General features: G+C 43.0%; 1 protein-coding gene across 2 annotated transcripts in view; it reads right to left on the reverse strand.

The window, feature by feature from the left end:
* The window catches only part of SYNRG (synergin gamma), a 125,478-nt gene that overhangs the window by 61,120 nt on the left and 49,902 nt on the right, over positions 1-14,456 (reverse strand). For both annotated transcript variants that reach the window (XM_077481399.1, XM_077481398.1), the window contains 2 exons: positions 11,550-11,677; positions 1,301-1,425 (listed from right to left, as the gene is read on the reverse strand). In XM_077481399.1, the coding sequence (XP_077337525.1) occupies positions 1,301-1,425; positions 11,550-11,677 (253 nt within the window). The remainder of the gene's footprint in view (positions 1-1,300; positions 1,426-11,549; positions 11,678-14,456) is intronic.

The raw sequence follows: 14,456 nt of genomic DNA on the forward strand, positions 1-14,456 counted from the left end.
ATATTTTTGATATGCCATTTTTTATATTGCGCTATATTTTTTATTATCGAGTTATATATTCATTCATTTTTGACACATTGTGCATGATGAATTTGTATTTTTCCACATGCACCTTTGTTGGCGTTTATGATATGCATCTGTTGCCATTTAAGGGGACAGCACACTCTTTAATTTGTTAGGTACATTCAACCTGCAGCTGACCTCCTTCAAGCCGGTTTTGCATTCCCATAATTGGAAAGCAAAACCCATCTGATGCAAATGAAATCGTGCCGACACAGGTCTTAACTCTTAAACTCTATACAATATAAAAGCAGACTAAAAGGGCCTGTGTTGATAGTCTTTTGTTCACATAATATGGGTTTTGCATTTCCATACAGGAATGCAAAACCCGTTAAAAGCCGGTCAAATGCATGTCAGACAGTAATCAACTGCAGGTCAAATGCCCCCATCATTGTATTCTTAAAGTTATTAGAATCATCTCAACCCGATTTCAAATAGATACCATCAACAAAAGCCAAAAGCCCGAAAGCCTGTCAACACAGAACCTAAATGTTGGGCTTTAGTATACAATTTGAGTTTAACCCCAACTACTTTTAAAACTGCCTCCCTTCTCCAACACCTAGGCTAACTAAGCTGTGTAAGAAAGATGTATATACTTACCTACTTTCAGGTTGCTCTGATATGGTCATGTGTCAGCCAGCGTGGCTTCAAGGGAGAGCAGGGAATGCTGACAACAGATGGGCAATTGAAGCCTTTGGGTAAGGTCACCACTCCAGGCTTTACTAGCCATTGTCTGAGCGCTCGCTCCTCTCCCCTGCAGCCTCCGTTTGCTAACACGGGGGCGATCACGTGACTGGACTGGAGCAAGCTGAAAATAGGCAGTGTTATGTCTTAGTGGTAGTGTATACATCTTATTTACACATGTTAGAAGGCAAAGATGTTAGGAGGTAGTTTAAAGGGTAGTTAGAGTTAAGTTGGAATTCCACTTTAAAAGGGATTTTCCATGGAAATTAATACTTTACACATTTGATGCGTGTCCTGAATCAATCTACAACTGGAAGAACCATTTCCTAATCTGACAAAAGGCAATTTTTGAAGATATTCTAGTTCATAAAAGTCTTAAGAGTCTGTAGTTGGGTAAACGTTCAGCGGGCAGCACCAACAGCAATCTGTTAGCAGGAGATACAGAAGAGCTTATGACTACGGTAAGAAGCAGTTGTAATATGTTAATAATCCTGAAAAACCCCTTTAAGCAAAATGTTATACTTATGCAGTTTATTTTTTTAAACATGGGCCTTACCTGAGAAGGGACTTGTGTTTTCCAGTTTGCTGCCCACATTGATTGTTTTAAATGCAGCATATTTATCAACCACAGGAGCTATAGGTGCTTGTTTCCCAGACACCGGCATAAGCAAGGGTGGAGCACTGTGCAATAAAAACAAAAAAAACCCCTCAATGTCACAATATTTTTACATCTCCAAAATACTGCCTGCAAAGAAAGATTACAAATTTCAAATCTCTTCTTAATGTAACATATCTAAACTATGTAATCTATTGATATAATCATTATTAAAACATTGGTCATATTTAAAGGATAAGTTCACCTTCAGGAACACGTTACATGTTCCACCCGTTTTTACGGTGGAACATGTAACATATTCCCGATACTGCACTCACTCTCTCATCCCCCTACCTGTGACAGCAGGCCCGGGGATCTTCTCTCCGTACCTGTTGTCACTATTTAAAAAGAGCGCCTACATGGCCGACTCATTGATTCACAGATCCCTTTGTGGCTGCTGGCTTGTAGTTCTCCAGTGCTCAACAGCGCCCTGGTAGTTCATTGAGTAGTTCATCGAGTGTGCCTGTCTTTATCTGTAGGAGTCCTGCATGGCACCAATGATCGGGTGATCGTGGGTTCAATGCTTTCAAGGCTCCAAAAAAAAAAAAAAAAATGTACATTCATTTTTTTTTTTTTCCCTTTAACCACTTTCAGACCGGACCATTTTGCTGGTAAATGACCAGAGGTCTTTTTACACTTTGGCACTGCGCTGCTTTAACTGGTAATTGCGCGGTCATGCAATGTTGTACCCAAACAAAATTTGCGTCCTTTTCTTCCCACAAATAGAGCTTTCTTTTGATGGTATTTGATTGCCTCTGCGATTTTTATTTTTTGCGATATAAACGTAAAAAGACCGCAAATTTTGAAAAAAAATGATATTTTCTACTTTTTGTTATTAGAAAAATCCAATAAACTCAATTTTAGTCATACATTTAGGCCAAAATGTATTCAGCCACATGTCTTTGGTAAAAAAAAAGTCAATAATTGTATATTTATTGGTTTGCGCAAAAGTTGTCACATCTACAAACTAAGGTACGTTTTCTGGAATTTACGCAGCTTTTAGTTTACGACTGCCTATCTCATTTCTTGAGGTGCTAAAATGGCAGGGCAGTACAAAACCCCCCCAAATGACCCCATTTTGGAAAGTAGACCCCCTAAGGAAATTGATAAGAGGCATGTTGAGCCCATTGAATATTTTATTTTTTTGCCTCAAGCGATTGAATAATGACAAAAAAAAAATTTTTTTTTTTTTTTTACACAAAGTTGTCACTAAATGATATATTGCTCACACATGCTATGGGCGTATGTGAAATGACACCCCAAAATAAATTCTGCTGCTTCTCCTGAGTACGGGGATACCACATATGTGGGACTTTTTGGGAGCCTAGCCGCGTACGGGGCCCCGAAAACCAAGCACCGCCTTCAGGCTTTCTAAGGGCGTACATTTTTGAGTTCACTTCTCACTACCTATTACAGTTTTGAAGGCCATAAAATGCCAAGATGGCACAAAACCCCCACAAATGACCCCATTTTAGAAAGTAGACACCCCAAGCTATTTGCTGAGAGGCATGTTGAGTTCATGGAATATTTTATATTTTGCCACAAGTTGCGGGAAAATTACAAACTTTTTTTTTTTTTTTTTTTTTTCACAAAGTTGTCACTAAATGATATATTGCTCACACATGCCATGGGCATATGTGAAATGACACCCCAAAATAAATTCTGCTGCTTCTCCTGAGTACGGGGATACCACATATGTGGGACTTTTTGGGAGCCTAGCCGCGTACGGGGCCCCGAAAACCAAGCACCGCCTTCAGGCTTTCTAAGGGCGTAAATTTTTGAGTTCACTTCTCACTACCTATTACAGTTTTGAAGGCCATAAAATGCCAAGATGGCACAAAACCCCCACAAATGACCCCATTTTAGAAAGTAGACACCCCAAGCTATTTGCTGAGAGGCATGTTGAGTCCATGGAATATTTTATATTTTGCCACAAGTTGCGGGAAAATTACAAACTTTTTTTTTTTTTTCACAAAGTTGTCACTAAATGATATATTGCTCACGCATGCCATGGGCATATGTGAAATGACACCCCAAAATAAATTCTGCTGCTTCTCCTGAGTACGGGGATACCACATATGTGGGACTTTTTGGGAGCCTAGCCGCGTACGGGGCCCCGAAAACCAAGCACCGCCTTCAGGCTTTCTAAGGGCGTTACAGTTTTGAAGGCCATAAAATGCCAAGATGGCACAAACCCCCCCCAAATGACCCCATTTTGGAAAGTAGACACCCCTAAATTTAGGGGTACACTAGTGAGACTAGGTAATAAATGGCGGGTGCCCTGAAACTATAAAAAAAATAACTAACCAATCAGCGTCACCTGTAACAGTTATATGGTGATCACTGGTGAAAGGGTTAACTAGGGGGCAATCAGGGGGCTTTATGCGGTAGTATATGGGGGTCCCTGGCGCTATAAAAAGCTGCGGCGAACCTAAATACCTACCTGCCTAACTAGCGTCACCTGTGACACTAATACAGCGATCAGAAAAACGATCGCTTATTAGGCTGGGTTCACACTGGAGCGATGCGGGAACGCCACGAATGCGCGGCGGGTTCCCGCATCGCATGCCTCCCGGCGGCAGTTCACACTGCCCTATGCGAACTGCTGGGAGTGTCAGTGAAATGTTACTGACACCCCCAGATCAGTTCGCATATCGCAGTGCGATCTGCAAACTCGGATCGCATGGTGTGAACACCCATGCGATCCGATTCTGCTGCGGGCCAAAAAAAGGGTCCCGTGCGAATTTGCGGCGGGTGCGGCGGGTGTGGCGGGTGCGGCGAATGGCTGAACTCGAATCGCACAGAGATCGGATGTGATTTGCACTGCAGTGCGGTGCGAATCACATCCGTTCTCAAACCGCTGCAATGTGAACCCAGCCTTAGTGACACTGGCGACGGGGGGTGATCACGGGGTTAAACCTTTATTGGGGGGGTTAGGGGGGTACCTTAGAACTAAAGGGGGCTAACCCTAACTGCCCTAACAGTTATTAGTCACAAATGACACCCGCCGGGTGATCAGGGGGTTAAACCTTTATTAGGTAATAAATGGCGGGTGCCCTGAAACTATAAAAAAATAACTAACCAACCAGCGTCACCTGTAACAGTTATATGGTGATCACAGGTGAAAGGGTTAACTAGGGGGCAATCAGGGGGCTTTATGCGGTAGTATATGGGGGTCCCTGGCGCTATAAAAAGCTGCGGCGAACCTAAATACCTACCTGCCTAACTAGCGTCACCTGTGACACTAATACGGCGATCAGAAAAATGATCGCTTATTAGGCTGGGTTCACACTGGAGCGATGCGGAAACGCCACGAATGCGCGGCGGGTTCCCGCATCGCATGCCTCCCGGCGGCAGTTCACACTGCCCTATGCGAACTGCTGGGAGTGTCAGTGAAATGTTACTGACACCCCCAGATCAGTTCGCATATCGCAGTGCGATCTGCAAACTCGGATCGCATGGTGTGAACACCCATGCGATCCGATTCTGCTGCGGGCCAAAAAAAGGGTCCCGTGCGAATTTGCGGCGGGTGCGGCGGGTGTGGCGGGTGCGGCGGGTGCGGCGAATGGCTGAACTCGAATCGCACAGAGATCGGATGTGATTTGCACTGCAGTGCGGTGCGAATCACATTCGTTCTCATAAACCGCTGCAATGTGAACCCAGCCTTAGTGACACTGGCGACGGGGGGTGATCACGGGGTTAAACCTTTATTGGGGGGGTTAGGGGGGTACATTAGAACTAAAGGGGGCTAACTCTAACTGCCCTAACAGTTATTACAGTCACAAATGACACCAATGCAAAAAAAAAAAAAAAAAAAAAAAAAATGACATTGGTGTCACTGTGACTGGGGGGCAGGGGTAATTGGGGGGGTGATCGGGGGGTAAAGGGGGGGTGTGAGTGTGCCTGGCATGTTCTACTGTGTGTGTAGAGTGTTGGTGCAACTTACTGATCCGTTCTCCTCCGTGTCGGAACGAAAAATACCGACACGGAGGAGAGAATACATCACTTCCTCTCCTGTGTTTACATTACAGGAGAGGAAGTGATGTCACCGGGGATTTCTATTCGTCGGGAGCGATCGCGAGGGGGTGGCCATGAATGAATGGCCGTCCCCTCGTCCGGGATCGCTCCCGTACGAATACCGACCGCCGCAGGCACCGGGCGGGGGCCCGATCGGGCCCCCGACCCGCGGGAGGCAAGGGACGTACATGTATGTCCTTATGCCTGCCCGTGCCATTGTACCGACGTACATCGGCGTGCGGCGGTCGGCAACTGGTTAAAAAGTGAACTTATCCTGTGACAACATTTATAAGGAGTTAAAACTTAAAGTAAACTCAGCTTTTAGGAGAAGAATGTAAACACTTATCTTTCCAGTGGAATGCATGTAAGACGGCTCAGTTTAGCTAATCTCTGCAGTTATGTGGAACATAGGTACTTGACGCGCCGACTTTTTCACTGCACCAGCTCCTAATGCCACTACAAAATGTAGGCATTACAGCGTACAGTGGAGGTGCAGGTATTCACCTTTAGAAATGTTGAATACCTGCAGTGGCCAGATATGAGAAACGCAGAGAAGTTTTAACACATGAGCTGGCGGAAAGGTTAGCATTTACCTTCATCTTTTACATGCTGTATTTATTTACTTCAGTTTTGACCCCAAAGCGACAGGCTCACTTTAAAAAATAAAGAAAATCAGTAAAAAGAGCAGTGATGATGCACAACATGGAATGACCCTGCATAAGGCTGCACTGGTGGACAAGGCTGCATAAGGCTGCACTGGTGGACAAGGCTGCATAAGGCTGCACTGGTGGACAAGGCTGCATAAGGCTGCACTGGTGGACAAGGCTGCATAAGGCTGCACTGGTGGACAAGGCTGCACTGGTGGACAAGGCTGCACTGGTGGACAAGGCTGCACTGGTGGACAAGGCTGCACTGGTGGACAAGGCTGCACTGGTGGATAAGGCTGCAATGGTGGACAAGGCTGCAATGGTGGACAAGGCTGCAATGGTGGGCAAGGCTGCAGATGACACTGATGGGCATATAAAATGTAAGTTTTTTTTTTTCCCTTAAACTTCCCTCCTAAATTTGGGGTGCGTGTTATACGCCGATAAATACGGTGTATATATATATACACACACATATATATATATATATATATATATATATATATACATACACACACACACACACATATATATTTTATCTGCAGAAGAATTACTAGATTACACCTACAACTGGTTCATTCCAACATCCAGAGCAAGGTGTACTTGCCAACAATCCAAGATATCGATGGGCAGTACTTTCTCTTGTGGATACTAAGTCCACTAAACTATAGCCACCTTCAAACCAACTGGAGAAGCTGGCATCAGTGGTCATCTTGCCAATCGCCTATCTCCAGCTCTTGAACCATCAACCAGCAATCTTAGCTCTGTAATATCCTGGGAACAGATTCCTCTGGCAATCCATTGCCTGGAACTTCATGTTCCAGACAGAGAGAATGATCTACTACTAAAGACCTGGAGTAGGACTGTACATAGGGAATGTGCCTTGACCTAGATACAACTTCCTCCAGAAGAAATGTCTCAAAGAAAAATCTGGAACAGACTGCTTCCTGAACAAAGATTATTGATGTAAACTGAGATTGGCACATCTGCATTTTCAGCAAGTCCAGTACTGGGCTGGGAGCTTTGTGAACTTTCAGAGCTATGGCCAGCCCGAAGAGCAGAGTCACAAAAATAAAACAAAAGATGACTTTGCACTGCAATTTGCAAAAACCCTTGATGAGCCTAGGAAAAAAAAAAAAAAAAACGGCACATGAAGATATTGTTTTATTGATGACTATAGACCCCGAAATCTACCTCTCGTAGGAGGTCAACACTAAATGGGTAGAACCGTTTGAAACAGAAGGATGTCCAGTGGCTTAAGATCTAAAGCTAGGCCTTATGTTGGTTAACGTTTGAGGGTTTGTTTTTTAAATAATGAGCCCATACCTTCTGCTTCAGGAGTGAAATGCAAGGCAAAAAAAGACTGATGACTATGGCAGACCCCAAAGGCCAAAAGAGGTGTACTTACCTACCAAGCTTTTGCTGGCTAAAGATGGAGCAAAAACCACCTCAGAGACTGTCCTATCTTCTGGCCTGAGATACTCTCAAAACACAGCAGCCTCAGGTGCCTCCCTCACACAGGTGGGGAAAGCATACAGCATGTGGTATTCTCAGGCAGGCTTGATAGGCCATACTAACCAGGCTTGATCCTGCTTAGTCTTCGATCAACAGAGATCAGGAATGATCAAGGTGATGTGGCAGCAGTCCACGCAATGAAAAATGAATGTGTCAAGAAAATGCTGCAATGCCAAATACCACAGTGGCTCAGATGCATCTGACACCACTGTCCATGGGGGGGGGGGGGGGGGCAATGTGGACACCGCCAGATCACTGAACCTGAGGGCAGTGCACCTGACTCCCCCCGGCTGCCTCTCCTTTCTAGAACCATTTAACAACATCCGGATCGCCGCACGCCAATTTACGTCCCTACTTTGGGGACGGATATTGTTGTTATGGTAGCAGTGGTCCGGTACATGATAAAAGTGGTATCTGTGGTGGATTCGCCACGAGATCACTTTTATCGGTGGTGAGAGAGGGGAGCCCCCCCTCCCGCTGTGATCTGGTGCCCTCCGCCGCTTACCAGAGCCATCGGCAACGGCGGAGCAGATCCTTCACAGTGCTGTACATGGAGACGAGTGAGGGGAAGGTGGCTCCCACCCGTCTCCATGACACTGCAGGGCAGAAGCGATGTCATAACATCACTTCCACCCATTAGCTCTTAAAAAGGGCCATTTTATTTTTTTGCATTTTTGTGTAAACATGAGATCTGAGGTCTTTTTGACCCCAGATCATTTAAGAGGTCCTGTCATGCTTTTTTCCTATTACAGGGGATGTTTACATTCCTTGTAATAGGAATAAAAGTGACTTTTTTTTTTTTTTTTTAAACAGTGTAAAAATTTAAATTTTAAACGTGCCCCGTCCCACCAAGCACGCGTGTAGAAGAGAATGCATACGTGAGTAGCACCCGCATATGAAAACGTTGTTCAAACAACATATGTGAGGTATCGCAGCAATCAGTAGAGCGAGAGCAATAATTCTAGCCCTATATCTCCTCTGTAACGCGAAACATGCAACCTGAAGAATTTTTTTTTTTGGAGATTAAGGGTAAAAGTTTGTCGCCATTCCACGAGTGGGCGCAAATTTTAAGTGTCACATGTTGGGTATCAATTTACTCAGCATAACATTATATATAAATAAAAAAAAATAAAATAAAATAAAATAAAATGGGCTAACTTTACTGTTGTCTTATTTTTTTAATTCAACAAACTGTATTTTTTTTTTTTAAAGTGCGCTTGCAAGACCGCTGCGCAAATACGGTGTGACAAAAAGTATTGCAACGACCACCATTCTATTCTCTAGGGTGTTAGGAAAAAATAAAAATAAAAGTATAATGTTTGGGGGTTCTAAGTAATTTTCTAGCAAAAAAAAAAAATAAATTAAAAAAAAAAAACTGTTTTTAACTTGTAAACACCACATTTATAAAATAAAAAAAAAATAAAAAAGTGTGAAAAGGGATCCCAAAACTAAGCTCCTGCAAACCCAAATGCATGCTATTCTGGAGACACAACTCCTTCAAATGCACCAATGCCCATGGTCTTCCAAACATGTGCTTCTGTCACATGTATGAAAGCAACATCTATGCATAACATGTGTTTATTGAAGCTTGCATTTAGGCAACAAGCTTGCAAGCATGTATGTATACTATGCTGTACTTGGCCCTTAGCACATGTGCATGCCCTTTCCTGCTTCAGCCTTAAAGTAAGCTCCTGCAGACCAAAATGCACATTATTCTGAAGTTTGCAAGTATGCACCCATTCAACTGCACCAGGCCCCATACTATTTTTGTGCCAAATGCACAGAATTCTGGAGACCCAACACTTTAAAGTGCATCACTAGGGGTGTATCGACTTTCAGGGGGTTACAACACCCTACATGCTGGTATATCCACTTTACCAGCATGGAAAATGATTTCTTCACACATGTCACAGAGATACAAATAAATCTGGAACAAACGCAATACTGCCTGTAGGAAAAAATGTTTATCAATTTAATACAGTGCATCCGGAAATTATTCACATCGCTTTTCCACATTTTGTTGTTACAGCATTATTCCAAAATGGATTAAATTCATTATTTTCTTCAAAATTCTACAAACAATATCCCATAGTGAAAATGTGAAAGAAGTTTGTTTGAAAAATGTTTTTGTTATAAATTTGTATAAATCACACATACATTCACAGCCTTTGCTTAATACTTTATTAAAGAACCTTTGGCCCCAATTACAGCCTCAAATCTTTTGGAATATGATGCTACAAGCTTGGCACACCTATTTTTTGGCAGTTTCTTCCACTCTTCTTTGCAGGACCTCTCAAGCTCCATCAAGGTTGGTTGGGGAGTGTCTGCACAGGGCCATTTTCAGATCTCTCTGGAGATGTTCAATTGGGTTCAAGTCTGGGTCAATCAAGGACATTCACAGAGTTGTCCCATAGCCACTCCTTTGTTGTCTTGGCTGTGTGCTTAGGGTCGTTGTCCTGTTGGAAGATGAACTTTCATCCCAGTCTGAGGTCCAGAGCCCTCTGGAGCAGATTTTCATCAAGGATGTCTCTGTACATTGCTACATTTATCTTTCCATCAATCCTGACTAGTCTCCCAGTTCCTGCCACTAAAAAACATCCCCAAAGCATGATGCTGCCACCACCATGCTTCACTGTAGGGATGGTATTGGTCAGGTTTCCTCCAGACAGGACGCTTGCCATTCAGGTCAAAGAGTTCAATCTTTATTTCCTCAGGCCAGAGATTTTGGTTTCTCATGGTCTGAGAGTCCTTCAGCTGCCTTTTGGCAAACTCCATGTGGGCTGTCATGTGCCTTTTACTGAGGAGTGGCTTCCGCCCGGCAATTCTACCATAGAGGCCTGATTGGTGGAGTGCTGCAAATGGTTGTTCTTTTGGAAAGTTCTCTGCTCTCCACAGAGAAACACTGCAGCTCCGTCAGAATGACTATCGGGTTCTTGGTCACCTCTCTGACTAAGGCCCTTCACGCGCGATTGCTCAATTTGGGTGGGCGGCCCGCTGTAGGAAGAGTCCTGGCGGTTACAAACTTCTTCTGTTTAGGTATGATGGAGGCCACTGTGCTCACTGTGACCTTCAACGTTGCAGAATTTTTTCTGTGCCTTCTCCAGATCTGTGCCTCAATGCAATCTTGTCTTGGAGGTCTACAGGCAATTCCTTGTACTTTCGGCTAGGTTCACACCATAGCGATGCGGGAATGCCGCGAATCCGCTGCGTTTTCCCGCATCGCATGCCTCCCGCCGGCAGTTCACACTGCCCTATGCGGACTGCTGGGAGTGTCATTGAAATCTTAATGACACCCCCAGACCAGTCCGCATATCGCAGTGCGATCTGCAAACTCGGACAGGAATCGGATCGCATGGTGTGAACACCCATGCAATCCGATTCTGCTGCGGACCAAAAAAGGGTCCTGTGCGAGTTTGCGGAGGGTGCGATGCGAATTCAGCCATACTATCTGTATGGCTGAACTCGCATCGCACAGACAGATCGGATGTGATTTGCACTGCGGTGCGAATCACATGCGGGTCTCCCACCCGCAGCGGTGTGAACCCAGCCTAATGGCTTGGTTTGTGCTCTGTCATGCATTGTTAACTGTGGGACATCATATAGACAGGTGTGTGCCTTTCCAAATCATGTCAAATCAACTGAATTTACCACAAGTGGACTTCAATCAAGTTGTAAAAATACCTCAAGGATGATCAGTGGAAGCAGGATGCATAATTTTGACTGTCATGGCAAAGGCTGTTCATACTTGTGTACATGCGAGTTTTAAAAAAAAAAAAAATGGCAAAGATTTCAATTTCTTTCACATCGTCATTATGGTGTATTGTTTGTAGAATTTTGAGGAAAATAATTAACTTAATCCATTTTGGAAGAATGCTGTAACATAACAAAATGTAGAAAAAAAATGCGCCGTGAATACTCTGTGCACAGGGTAATGTTTCTATGAAATGCAGTATATAACAGAAACATTTTACTACCTGCTCTTCAACAATGACGATGACATTTTAGACATATCACTTTGGAAATCAGGAAAAGAGTCATCAATGGGTCCAGATTTGGATGCCTCTTGAAAGTCTTGGAAATCATCTTCTTCTGGCTTGAAAAGCTGAACAAGGAATAAATGATGAGAGGAGTTAATGAAGACCGTACCTAGACAAGACCCATTTAGGTCTCAGTCCACTTAAGCTTTGTTCACTAGACCAACAAAATCTTTTTTTTTTAATTCAGTAAAATTACAGAAGCACTGATCTATAAAATCCTGCCTATTGCTCGCTTATAACTTTTCCTTGAAAGCATTGATGAGAACCACAATTTTACAGCAAATTTATACATAGAACCAAACACCACCAAATACTCTGGGCCTAAAAGCCAAAAAGGAATTCTGTAGAACCCCTAGGTAAGCAAGGCTGTTCACATTCCTTCTGCCAGGAGGAATGGAATGCCATTTAGGGACTGAAATTATTAAGCAGTGAGCTACAACATATTTTTTTCATCCGTGGAAGTTAATTTTAAATGGCCTGACGACACCAAAAAAAAAAAAAAAAAAAAAAAAAAAAAAAGGCCTTGCACTATTTTTTAAACCACAGCATCTCTTAAAGCACCGCAATGCACAGAGCATTAACATCTGTTTGTTTTGAAGATCTATAGCTCAGTTGTGTTGCAGCATACTGTAAACGCCAATTCACACCCCATGCAGTCCAGTGCGTTTTTATTCTGCATCAAAAATGCATAGAAAGCATCTCAAATGCATCTGAGGAGGTTTCAAAAACGCAAATATAATGCAACAAAAACACAGTGGAACAGACCTGAAGTGCGTTTTTGTGGCATGAATCAGCCCTAAAATGTGTGTTGGAGTTCAATTGACAATGGATAATACATAAGAATGTTTAATGTGCAATATACTGCACGTTAAACACCATGCAAATCATGCAATTGCTTTGATCCCCACTGAGTGCCAGTTCACACCATGAATTGCACAGGAATGCGATGTGCGTTCATGTGCGATTCATAAGCGGCACGGATGTAGTGTGATTTCAGCTCATTCAAAATGAATCATGCTGGACAGCAGAAAAAGTAGTGCATATGCCACTTTAAAAAAAAAAAAAAAAAAAAAACGCACAACAAACCGCATGATACTACTGTACCATGCGATCCCAAACTAACTGCATTTGCAATCTGCATTTAAGATGATATTACGTGAACAGTGACACCCGCTGCAGATCGCAAGTGCAGTGTGCGAGTGCAGCACATGCACACAACTCACTGTGGTCACATGATCAAGGTAGATTCGAATAAACATAAGCACCAAACTGGGCAGGAAGAATCTCTAACAAACGCTGCATTGTAGAATTCAGAAAGAAATGGCCATGGATTTGGAAAAATCTGTCGCTATAAGAATGTAATGAAGGCATAAATGTTTAAATGGTTTATTCTTTAAAAAAATTCTTATTCTTGATGGTCAAAGTTTTATGGTCCCACTTTCGCCTACAGGTGTATTGGACACTGGCAAATAAAAAAACAAGAAAAAATAAATAAATAAATAAAAACACCTCTAGGCCAGACCATAACTTCTCTTACTACTAGCATAACTGTTTTATCTGTGTCCGTCAGAAGACAAAGAATAGGATGTTAAAGCAAGAACAAAAATCTTATTTTAATTTCTTATCCATTGCGGGACACAAGATGACTGTATCCTTTGGGACATCCAAAAGCAGTACGACTGAGAAATGGACAACACAGCAAACAAACCACTAACAAGCCAAAAAAAAATAAAAAAAAATAACACAATTTGGGATTGAATTGGAAACTGTCTGCAGTTTAAATGGCTGTCTGAAGGGCCTTACACACAAAGTTGAAATGAGACAGAAATATCCACCTAGTAGAATTTATATAACTTGTGAAGGGAAAATTAGGTGTCAGTCTTGAAAGTCTGAGAAAACTATACTTGAAATAGAAAAGCCAAAGAAGCATTCATGGATCTACTGCTAGGTTACCCTTTAACAGGAAAGGGTAGAACCCAATCCTTGAGACCATAGCCTTGAATGGTCTATCTAAGTCACAGAGTTGGTGGGACAAGAAGCCTGGGGCACCCTTACTGGGTCCTCCTGGGATGACAAAGAGGGAATCAGTCTTTCAGAAAGAAGCAGTGGCTGAGAAAAAAAAAAAAAAGACTTGCAGACCCCAGACTTGCATAGCCCATACCACATCCAAACAATGGAGGGGACATTTCCTTCTGGTGAAATGGAGCCAGACAGAGGAGCTGCACAACAGTGTCTTGGTTGGGGTAAAAAGAAGGAGCCACCTTAAGCAGGAAAGGAGTCCTGGGCTGAACACCATCTTGTCCCTATGAAAAACCAAAAAGGGTTCTTTCTAAGGCATGACTATCAGCACAAACACTCGCTTAAAATGGGAGACCCCTGTACATGGTCTTAATCAGGGAGCGAGTACGCAATGGTCTCTAACTATGTGTGTTTCTGCCCTTTTTGTATCCCACTTCACATATAGTCAGTTTGAAAAAAGACAAGTCCATCTAGTTCAACGAATAGAAAACAAAAAAACAAATAGAAAGCCTCCGTTTACACAATCCTATACATCTAGTTGATCCAGAGGAAGGCAAAAATGCCCCAATAAAGCAAGATTTCATTTGCTCCAGGTTGGGGGAGCAATGAATTCCTCCCTTAATTGGCTGAGTTCCTAAGTAGGAAAGAGAGGAGTTGTCCCACTGAGAAACGCCTAGGGTGGAAGCCCTGAGACTCAGACCAAATGAATTACTGAAGAGACACCACAACAAAGTTTGGGAATTGCTGTTGCACTGGAAAGATAGACATGTAAGCAAGCATCGTTGATGTTCATAGAAGCCAAAAAGTATACCTAATAAAAGGGAG

This window comes from Lithobates pipiens, unplaced genomic scaffold (assembly GCF_037356315.1).
Source record: "Lithobates pipiens isolate NorthernLeopardFrog02 unplaced genomic scaffold, aLitPip1_a1.2 Scaffold_16, whole genome shotgun sequence".
Taxonomy (NCBI): domain Eukaryota; kingdom Metazoa; phylum Chordata; class Amphibia; order Anura; family Ranidae; genus Lithobates; species Lithobates pipiens.